At 40.8% G+C, this 10716-nt stretch overlaps 1 protein-coding gene across 1 annotated transcript; it reads left to right on the top strand.

Moving 5' to 3' along the window:
- Positions 1 to 2107: 2107 nt before the first annotated feature.
- Positions 2108 to 4909, top strand: Ilk (integrin linked kinase). The gene is made up of 5 exons (XM_065234400.1): positions 2108 to 2451; positions 2959 to 3124; positions 3202 to 3386; positions 3450 to 3978; positions 4039 to 4909. The coding sequence occupies exons 1-5, from the start codon at positions 2363 to 2365 to the stop codon at positions 4414 to 4416; spliced, it is 1347 nt and encodes a 448-aa protein (XP_065090472.1). The 5' UTR covers positions 2108 to 2362; the 3' UTR covers positions 4417 to 4909.
- Positions 4910 to 10716: the final 5807 nt, after the last annotated feature.

Below are 10716 nucleotides of genomic sequence, written 5' to 3' on the forward strand. Positions count from 1 at the left end.
TATCATGAAAACGTGTCACAAGAATGAGCTTAGCGATCACAGGTACCTCGTATTTATACCCCATCTAATTTCGCCTCTATTTGCTAATCACCAATTAGGGAGCTTTCTAATTTCCCCTCTTTAGGCAGAATAGGTATTCTCCGCTTCCAGATAAGGTCGCATGAAATGCAAGGTAGAAGTTCTCAAAAAGGCTTATCGTGATAATAATTCATCATTAGCATTTATTTTTCTTTTCTTCACTATTTTTTTTGTTTGTTTATACAACCAAGCTTTAAGTTGATGTGTTATTTAAAGATATTTAATTTGTTCTTGTTTATTCTGGTATATTCTACACTACTCTCTGTTTGTAGTAGCACAGCAAACAAGGAGTAGCAATTTCAAATTTGTATGTTTTGTGGAAGCTGACATTTGTGGCTTTATAATTTCACGCTAAGGCTTCCTTAGAGTATCACCTTAATGTCGAAAAATCCGGAATAACTATCGGCCAGAAGAAGGTACTCCAACTCTTTCAAACGAAAGTCCTGGAATGTCCTTCAGAAGAATAGTACTTCACTACTAGTACTATGGTGTCATGTAAGATGTTGTCAAGCAGGCTTGCAATTGCTCATTACCAGGCTTGCAATTACTCATTACAGCTAAAATGCTATTTTTCGTCATTATGAAACTATCAGATACTACACACTTAGAAATTATTACCGTATTCGGTAATTTTTTACCGAACTTTCAACAGCTGAACGTTCGGTAAACGAAATAACTACCGAACGATCGGTAAACAGATTTTTGGATTATTTGTCAAAATGACCGAACAATTCGGTGATTTTCTACAGAACAATTCGGTAGCTATTACCGAACTTCCGTAAAACGAGAACGAAATATTTTTTTTAAATTATACTACTTTTTTCGATTAATTTGTATTGAATTATCTTTTTACAATAATAGTTATTTGATTGTTTTTATTGAGAAAATTTTGTCAGGGGGGTTTGGTGCAATATTTGAAACGGATAATGGCTGGATGAGAATAGCGACCAGGAGATACCCAGCATATGGGGCGATCGTTTGTGCCCTCCAAGAATGGTCTTCTGACAAATAGAACGGGTGACATTGTATTTTGGATGGTAAAAATTTCTTCGGTCTATAAAATAGTAATTGTTAAATGTTTGTTGTAAAATACTTCTGTTTATAATACTGTACCTGGTTCCATTTATCAGCACTTTAAGTTAGTTTATCCTCGAAGCACGGTTCACTTATAAATAAAGTTTCTTCACGGTTTGACAGTTTGTACAAACCGAAGTTCGGTAATCTGATTTATGTTTTACGGTTTGTTCGGTGATTTTTTTACCGAACTCGGCGATTATCTCATTTTACAGTTCGTACTGTAATTTTTTTACAGAGTTCGTCACTTAAAAAATCAGACCACCGTTATTTCGGTAAAACTTTACCGAATATTGGTAATTTTTTATGATTTACCGAAAAATCTGTAATAATTTTCGTTTACCGATTATTTTCGGTAAAAAATTACCGAACAAGCCAAACGTAGCTGAGTGTGTATAATGGTAATTTTTATTTGTAAGAAGCAAGAATAGGTGGCAAAGTTTGTGTATGACATAAAAAATTTGTCAATTTTGTTTTCAGAAGGTCACAACTATCGATGGTATGATCGCTCATTGCTCGCTTATCACGTCAGGTCAGGTAAGACAGTACACAGCAAAAAAAAAATGTAATATCGATCAACGTAATTCAAGCTGATGTATGAAAGAATGATGTAATAGCAAAAAGCAGATACAATATTACATTAATGGATGTAATTTTGTTCGCAAAATCGATGTACATCGTACAATGTGATATTACACAACCGATGGATTGACCTGGTTGCAGCAGTTTCGATGTAATATTCAACAACTTTTTTTGCTGTGTAGAAAACTTTAAGAAGCATATTTTGTTTAAATTTCCCAAACACGATGACAAAAAGAAAGAAAAGTTGTAAACTGGCCTCCCTGGTTGTTGATACTTTTACTGATTTGCTGTCATCGTCATTGGCTGCAATCATTACCAACGTACAGCGCCGCTTCCAATCGCTTCTGACAATTAGTTCGCCATCATGAAACCATGACGTCATCATCCCAATAAGATCGAGAAGAAAATACGAAGGCAGCTGCAAGTGAGCACAAATTCCTTGCGAAATGTGTTTAAAATCTTTATAATTTAATTTAAAACACCCCCAAACAGTGGACATTTGCTAAAATTACAAACGGAAAGTGAAGGATTCCGGAAAAAGTGAAAACCAAACGAAGCAGACGCTATTTTGTTGGACCCCCTTCAAAAGTGGGAGTAGTCACGAAGGTTAAATCCGGATTGCAACAGAATGGAGGACATTTTCCACTGGTGCCGCGAGGGCAACTCGATCCAGGTGCGTCTATGGCTGGACGACACCGAGCATGATATGAATCAAGGGTGAGTTTGGGTGGGCTGCTTCTGTTTTCGGCTGTTTCCAGGGTTGAAAGTAGTTGACCGCAGAAGACTTCCATAAATGGAAGAAAATCAATCAAGTGGAGTGGAAGTTGTGCAGATGTGAACATATTAATGATTGATCTAGTAAAGTTCCAGGGATGGGTTTGGAAGTGCATTCTAAGTTATTTGCGTAGGCTCAGGATGATGAAAGCAAGTTATTTTAGAACCTCTAGCTAGCTGATTTTGACAGTAACTGAACTCTGTGTGGGCATCGATGACGTCATTGTTTCGGTTTGTTTACATCCCACCTTTTCGGCGCACGAATGCGACGGAATGGTTCGCTTCGGTTTACTTCGTATCCTACGCTTGTGTTTACTACACAATCATTCGTGATGATTTGTTTTTATGAATGGAATAACGTAAATAATCAAAACAAGATGTTTATGTTTGATGGCAAATAATACTTTTGATTCAAATGCATATCTAACTTTTTTTTTGTTCGATTTTTAGAGATGATCATGGCTTCAGTCCATTGCACTGGTGCGCTAAGGAGGGTCATACCAAGCTGGTTGAAATGCTGCTGCACCGGGGTGCTCGGGTGAATGCCACCAACATGGGCGATGATATTCCACTGCATCTGGCTGCCGCACATGGGCATCTGGAAATTGTTCAAATGGTATATTTGGATATTTAAATGAGGTTTGAAAATTTTACTTTTAACCGGTTGATCTTTCTATCACGCTCACCCCGCAGCTAATTCGTTTCCGATCGGATGTAAACGCTGCTAACGAACACGGAAATACTCCACTTCACTATGCCTGCTTCTGGGGCTATCAACCAATAGCCGAGGAGCTGGTTAGCAATGGTGCTTTGGTATCGCTCGCCAACAAGGATGGCGATACTCCACTAGACAAGGCAAAGTCTCAGCTGGCGACACGGTACTTTAATTCCTTCAATGTTTCGATCAAGTAATTCCATCATGGTTTGAACTCGTTTTCTAGCCTGCACAGTCTGGCCGTCGAAAGTGGACAGGAACTGAAGAAGATCAGTTTCAAGGACCAGAGCTGGTTGGGTCTGAAGACACGGTCCCGGGATGCGACTCTGTCTCGGTACAAGGGGATCAACATTCAAGACTTGATGTTGCACACCAAGCTGGCCATCACGGCGGGAGGCGAAACCTGGCGTGGTAGATGGCAGAACAATGACATCGTGGCGAAGATTCTCGCGATTCGCGAATGCAACGCACGTGTCAGTCGGGACTTCAATGAGGAGTTCCCCAAGTTGCGAATTTTCTCGCATCCGAATATTCTGCCGGTGATCGGAGCGTGCAATGCCCCGCCTCGTTTGATCGTCATTAGTCAGTATATGCCGAGGGGATCGCTGTACGATTTGCTGCATGGTGCTGCTGGTATTGTGGTCGATACGGCGCAGGCGGTTCGTTTTGCTCTGGATATTGCCCGTGGTATGGCTTATCTTCATTCTTTGGAAAGGATTATCCCGGAATATCATCTTAATAGCTTCCATATTATGGTAAGTTATCCCTCCGATCATTAGTTATGATAAATGAAACCCTTATCACATCTTCCGTAGATCGATGACGACCTGACGGCTCGTGTAAACATGGCGGACGCTAAGTTCTCCTTCCAGGAGCGTGGCCGCGTCTACCAGCCGGCCTGGATGAGTCCGGAAATGCTGCAACGTAAGCGTACCGACCGTAACTGGGAGGCTTGTGACATGTGGAGCTTTGCCATCTGTATCTGGGAGTTAGCAACGCGAGAAGTCCCCTTCGCTGAACTCTCGCCAATGGAAGCCGGCATGCGTGTCGCTACCGAAGGTCTCCGTGTTCTGGTTCCTCCGGGAACGTCACCCCATCTGCACAAGTTGATCAAGATTTGCATGAACGAAGACCCGGGCAAGCGTCCGAAGTTCGACATGATTATCCCGATTCTGGAAAAGATGAAACGCTGATGTGGAACTTGCTTCCGACGGATATGTGTTCATTCATGGGAAAGTGAAAAATGATGTGCCTTTAACTGTTTTGTCTCTTTATTTATTAAACAAAAAACGACCTTCCTAACAACCCGTAGAGAATGTTATAATCTGCCAAAATGTAACAGTGTGCTGATTTATTAACAAAGAACACGAAAGTTTTAAATGCTGCGAAGAAGAAAAAATGTTCAAATGACAATACCGCGTTTAGGTTCGTTCGTACTCGTTAGTTGATATTCTGTTAAAACACGTAACAATTCAATCAAACACAGCAAGAGTGTCTTATACGTCAGAATGGATAGTATTAAAAATGAATGGAAATGTAGTGGCAGCTGCCAAATCGAAAAATGCACAATTAACTGAACCTAATCGAAAAGTAGTAGGTAGTTGCATGTACGTTAAACGTAACGTAACGTAACGGTTTAGATTTGTAGAAACAGATTTATTTTTAATAAACGTTTATTGACGACTAGAGGATCTTCTCTTTTTTATTAAATCTAAAATTTACTGTGGCAACAATTTCTGCACAAAACCGAACTCTTCAAATGCGTTTATCTCCGTAAATAAGGTCTTAATCGTGATTTTTGGGGGTGTTTTGATGTTCAAAATTTTAAAATGCATTTTGTCCTGAATCATGACTTTTCAGGAGTTTGTTTTAATTATTTTCGAGTTCTTTAAATGCGTTTATCTACGTAAATAAGACCATTTTCGCGATGTTAGCAGTATTTCGATTCTCGAAATATGGAAATACATTTTTCTCCCTTATAGTCCTTGTAATTTTAGGGGTGTTTGGATTTTATAAATCTTCAATGGGATTTGTTTCCGTAAATGTGGCCTTAATTGTCCGACATTTTAAAATGCATTTAACCCCTAAATCGTGATTTTTTAGTTTATTTGGGTGTTCGAAATTTTTAATCGCTTTTATCTCCGTAGATAAGGCCTTATCGCGATTTTAGGGGTGATTGGATTTTCATCTCTGTATTTATCTCATAATAAGCCCTAATTCATGATTTTTGAGAAGTTTGAATTTTCCGAATTCTTCAAATGCGCTTATCTCCGTAAATAACGTCTTAATCACGATTGTAGGGGTGTTTCGATGCTCTAAATATTTAAATAACTTTTTTCTCCCTTAATAATTTGTTTGGATTTTAGAAATCTTCAAATGCATTTAACTCCGTAAAAGTGGTCTTAATCGCGATTTTATGGGTGTTTTGATGTTCGATGTTAAATGCATTTATCCCCGTTAATAAGCCCCTAATTCATCAGTTGTCCCACAGCTGTCTACAGCAGCAGTCGATTTTTTATTTCGTTGTGAACCACACGATAGCCTGTTTTCGAGACTCGCTATTATATAGTTGCTCTTTGTTCGTTGCTAGCAGTTCGGTGCCTTTTGTTGCTACGGTGCAAGATGTGTGAAGTAAAAAACACCATCAAGTTTAGCTTCAGCCATTGTGATGCCAAACCAAACATCGGAGAGATAGTAAATTTCGCCAAAGCACTCGACGCGGATCCGGCTGAAATGGAAGCTGTTTATCGCACTGGTGAGGAAAGGGGAGTCTTCATGAAGTTCAAATCAGAGGAAGCGATGCTCCATGCTCTGACATTCAATTCGGAGGATTTAATCTTCCATTATGCGAATGGAACGACGGCAAAGGTACGCATGTCGCATGCTGGTGAATTCATTCAATATGTGCGTGTGTATGACTTGCCACCAGAGGTACCGGACAACGAGCTGGATAAAGTGCTGGGGAAATATGGAAAAATTAAACGCATCATCCGGGAGAAATTTCCATCTGATCTGTGTTTTGAGGTATATACAGGGATACGCGGTATATATATGGATGTGAAGAAGGAAATCCCCACGTCATTAAATTTCTTCAATCGCAAAGGAAATATATTTTATGATGGCAACAAAGATAAATGTTTTCTGTGCAAGGCGGACGGACACCGGAAGCTTTCCTGTCCCAAGCGGAAGGCTCGGAAGGAACCGGAGAAGCAACTGAAGGAAAAAGGAAAGCAAAGTGAAAGAAAACAAAACAGCAGCAGTACGTATGCTGGTGTAGTGGTGGAAGGTGCGTCGTTTGTCATTAGCGACCAGGAAACGGACACGGGGTTGGAGATGTTGAATAAAGATAACGAAATGGACGAGACGACCCCGACGACCGACGAGAGTAGCGGAGAGCATGCAACGGGAAACGACGTTCAGAAGCAGCAGCAGCGATCACGATTCGGGTTCAATGAAAATGAGGAACAAATTCGGGAAAGAAAGAAGTTGCGTGCACGGGAGAAGATCGCTTTGTCGCCGCTTCGATCGCCACCCAGAAAAATCATATGATAAAATATATTTGTATAGGGGAATTTACGTATTCTCGTCAATCTAAGCAGCGTCCGAACTTCTATTAGCGATTTCTCAGCATCACATACATACATGACAGGTTTGTTTGTTGACATTTATCTGCTGCTTGCTGTTCTACCAATTCCAATCGACAGAATTGATCAAAACGGGTTGAACATGTTTTTACAACGCTCCAAACTTCTCAGGTGAGTGTGACTATTGTCGGCAGTCTCTTTTTCTTCGGCACCCTTTCCATTTGAACTGCGTGTTAACCAGCTGTTCTATTATCGGCAACTCGAAATCAGCCGTATTTTGTAGAGTGTATATTTCATTTAATGAAAAATATGGCAGAACAGGATTGCACAGTCGTAAAAATGTAATCAGATTGAAGCTGAAAAGGTAAGGAATCGGCTTAATACATTCAGCGAAGAGTTTTGATGGGAAAATACAGTGAAATTAACGTTTCAATTTCGGTTGCCGAAAACAGTCAATGGGTGCCGAAGCCATAATTTACCCTATATATTTTTTTTTGTATTTTGAATACCATAATTGGTATTCTATGTTACTCGGCTCCGCTAAGTTATTTTTATAACATTTGAGCCTGCCAAATAAACGAAATGAAAAAAAAGCCCCTAATTCATGGTACACTGAAAAATCCGTTTACGAAGTCTTTTTTTTACGCAATATTCAGTTTACGTCCCTCTTTTACGAAGTAAATCCCAAGTAACGAGGATTTTTTTGCGATTCTGGGAAACTGGGAAATATTGTTAAATACCCAACAATATTGGAGGACGCTTAGGGACCAGAAATACATGTCTGACGCCATTTTAAAATCAAAGATGGCGGCTTTCGGTTAGATAAAAACATGGAAATTCTGTCAAATACCCCTCAATATGCATATTTTTGGAACCAAGAGGACGTTTAGGAAACTTGAGCCCGATTCCAAAAATATCCATATTGTGGACAATTTGGCAGAATTTCCCAGTTTTTCTGTAACCGGAAGCCACCATCTTGTATTTCTAAATGGCTTTAGCCGGTCCCTACACTTTACCCCGATTAAAAAAATACCATGTATTTGTACCAAAATTTGTAAATACCAGTATTTAACAGTATTTCCCAATTTTTCTCTAACCGGAGGCCACCATCTTGAATATTAAAATGGCCTCAAATATGGGTTTCCAATCGGCGCCGATGGTGTAGTGGTAAGTGTGATTACCTCTAACCCCTGCAGGCTTGGTCGATCCACTCTGCCCGCTGCGCGCCTCTTCTTCTTGTTCCTGTTGGGTCGCTTTCGAGAACCATTTTCACTGGGTCGTCGTGCGGCATTCTTACGACGTTCCCAGTCCACCGTAGTCGCCAAATTTTTGCAATGTGGACGATGGATGGTTCTCCCAGCAGCTGGTGCAATTCGTGGTTCATTCGCCTCCTCAACGTACCGTCATCCATCTGCGCTCCACCGTAGATGGTACGCAACACCTTTCGTTCGAAAACACCAAGGGCGCGTTGGTCCTCCACGAACATAGTCCAGGTCTCGTTGCCGTAGAGGACAACCGGTCTAATCAGCGTCTTGTAGACAGTCAACTTCGTGCGGCGGCAAATTTTATTCGACCGGAGCGTTTTCCGGAGTCCAAAGTTATCACGATTCCCTGCCATAATGCGTCTTTGATTTTTTTCTGCTGGTATTATTTTCGGTGGTCACCAGTGAGCCCAAGCACACGAACTCATCGACCACCTCGATTTCGTCACCGTCAATCTGAACTCGAGGTCTTCCCTGTCTTTGTATTTTGTCTTTGATGCGTTGATGGCAAGTCCAATCCGCCTAGCTTCAGCCTTCAGTCTGATGTACGTTTCCGCCATCGTCTCAAAGTTCCGTGCCATAATGTCAATGTGATCGGCGAAGCCAAGAAGCTGGATGGTCTTCCTGAAGATTATGTCATTCGTGTCTATCCCAACTCTTCTGATCACACCTTCTAACGCGATGTTGAATAGCAGACACGAAAGTCCATCACTTTGCCGTAACACCCTTCGAGATTCAAAGGGACTCGAGAGTGTGCCCGATACTCGAACAACGCACATCACTCGATCCATCGTCGCCTTAACCAATCGCGTCAGTGTATCTGGAAATCCGTACTCGTGCATAATCTGCCATAGCTGATCTCGATCGATTGTGTCGTATGCTGATTTGAAATCGCTGAATAAATAATTTGTGGGCACGTTGTATTCGCGGCATTTCTGCAAACCTGCTGAATCGCTAAAATTTGTTCCGTGGTAGCGCGGGCACCCATGAATCCCACCTGGTATTGCCACATGAACTCTCTTGCAAATGGTGACAGGAGACGACAGGCTACCGGCTCCGATCTTCAAGAAGTTGAGGAGGAGATCGATCGGCTGAAGAACAACAAAGCAACTGGTGTAGATCAACTACCAAGTGAGCTATTAAAATACGGTGGTGGGTAATTGCCAAGATTTTGGGAGTATATATTACCGAAGTAGTAGATGTAAGGTCATAGAGGTAACTCTAAGACTAGAAGGTCCCGAAATAACGTGCTCAACTTTTTGGCTCAGCTCTGGTACTCTCTTCGGTCCCAAGCTAATCGATTCACCCCTCGAAACATAGGAAAATCCACTAACCCCTCATTTTATCTGTCAAACTTTCATAGCGAATCAAAACAAACATTGCGTAGTACTAGAATTTCGACTAGAATGGGGTACGTTAATCGTTTGCTTGGGACCAATAGGCTAGTCAAGTAGTGAGCCAATTTAAAATCGTTAGTTTCGTATTGATTGTTGATTTTTCAGAAAACACTGATTCTCAATATAACCATGCTTATTACCGTTAAATCTACTATAATTTCAGTATAGTTGATTGTGAATGTTAACAAATTTACTATGATTCTGGCGAAACTACCATGCTTGGTCAAAATGCATAGTAATTCTGAAAGAAATGATAGTAAAATTAAATGAAATTGTTTTCTGCACAAATCTATTGGTGAAGGTATTTAATTTAAACCAGCAATATAGTATTTTTAACAATCGATTTTGTTTCAGTGAATGGTAAATGGTCACTTAGGTGACGTGATTCGCACATTTTCCTTGAATCAATAATGTTACAGCTAAATTACTAAACAAATGCATCTGCGTGCATCCTTCCAAATCGATGGCAGATATAACTCTCTATCCGTCCATGACCTGATGCAATATTATTCTTATTTCCGTCCCATTGTTCCGTATTGACAGCCGAATTGAGCACAACTACCGCAGCTGCTGTCCTACCGAGTTTATTGCTATTTCAAGCTATTTCCCAACTTCTCGCATTTTGCCTTCTCTGTTGCTCCTTTCCGGTCCCATCAGTTGGCCAATGCAATGGCCGTGCCGTGTGGGGGGTGAAAATTCAACCCTAACCTCATTCAAGGATATTTTATGCTGTGCTATGTCGTTTGCTTATGTGGGCCAAACGCCAAATGCATGCTCTTTCCAACTCGCACTCTCTCACTCTCTCCGTTTGGCTCTTGTGGTGAGAGAGAAAATGGTTTGTTTTGGTTTCTCGTCAAGTTTTCCGATGTGTTGACGTTCGCTCTTTGTGGTGGCAAAGCAGTGCCGGTTTTTCTTTTCAGGAATTTGTTGGAATTTTCTTTTAATTAGACATTTCAAAATTAACAGTCAGCCTATCATTTTAATTGTTTACAAAATTGTGCAAGCTAAGATAAATATAAGCTATACGAGGAAGTGTATTTTGAAAATGTCACTCTGATTACGTCGATTCGCATTAAGGTACGCTCTTTTCTCCGGAAAGTGGAAATGAGCACAATAGGTCGTTGATTACAAAATCCTTGCAGTGGCTGTGTTATCCTGCTCTCGAGTTGCAGTGCAGAGCGAGTATCTAGGTGCATCAGGAGCGATGAGTGTGGTGGATCCTAATATGTCGTTCAATGGTTACTTCCGCC

Source organism: Ochlerotatus camptorhynchus, unplaced genomic scaffold (assembly GCF_037179485.1).
Source record: "Ochlerotatus camptorhynchus isolate MF236.1 unplaced genomic scaffold, CSIRO-AGI_Acam_v1.1 ptg000434l, whole genome shotgun sequence".
In the NCBI taxonomy this organism is placed as follows: domain Eukaryota; kingdom Metazoa; phylum Arthropoda; class Insecta; order Diptera; family Culicidae; genus Ochlerotatus; species Ochlerotatus camptorhynchus.

Bases quoted from the DNA above. Each gene is read 5' to 3' on its own strand.
- Ilk (XM_065234400.1), top strand. From the start codon at position 2,363: ATGGAGGACATTTTCCACTGGTGCCGCGAGGGCAACTCGATCCAGGTG. The intron at 2,452-2,958 runs GTGAGTTTGGGT...TTCGATTTTTAG, and splicing joins GAGCATGATATGAATCAAGG to AGATGATCATGGCTTCAGTC. The intron at 3,125-3,201 runs GTATATTTGGAT...CTCACCCCGCAG, and splicing joins ATCTGGAAATTGTTCAAATG to CTAATTCGTTTCCGATCGGA.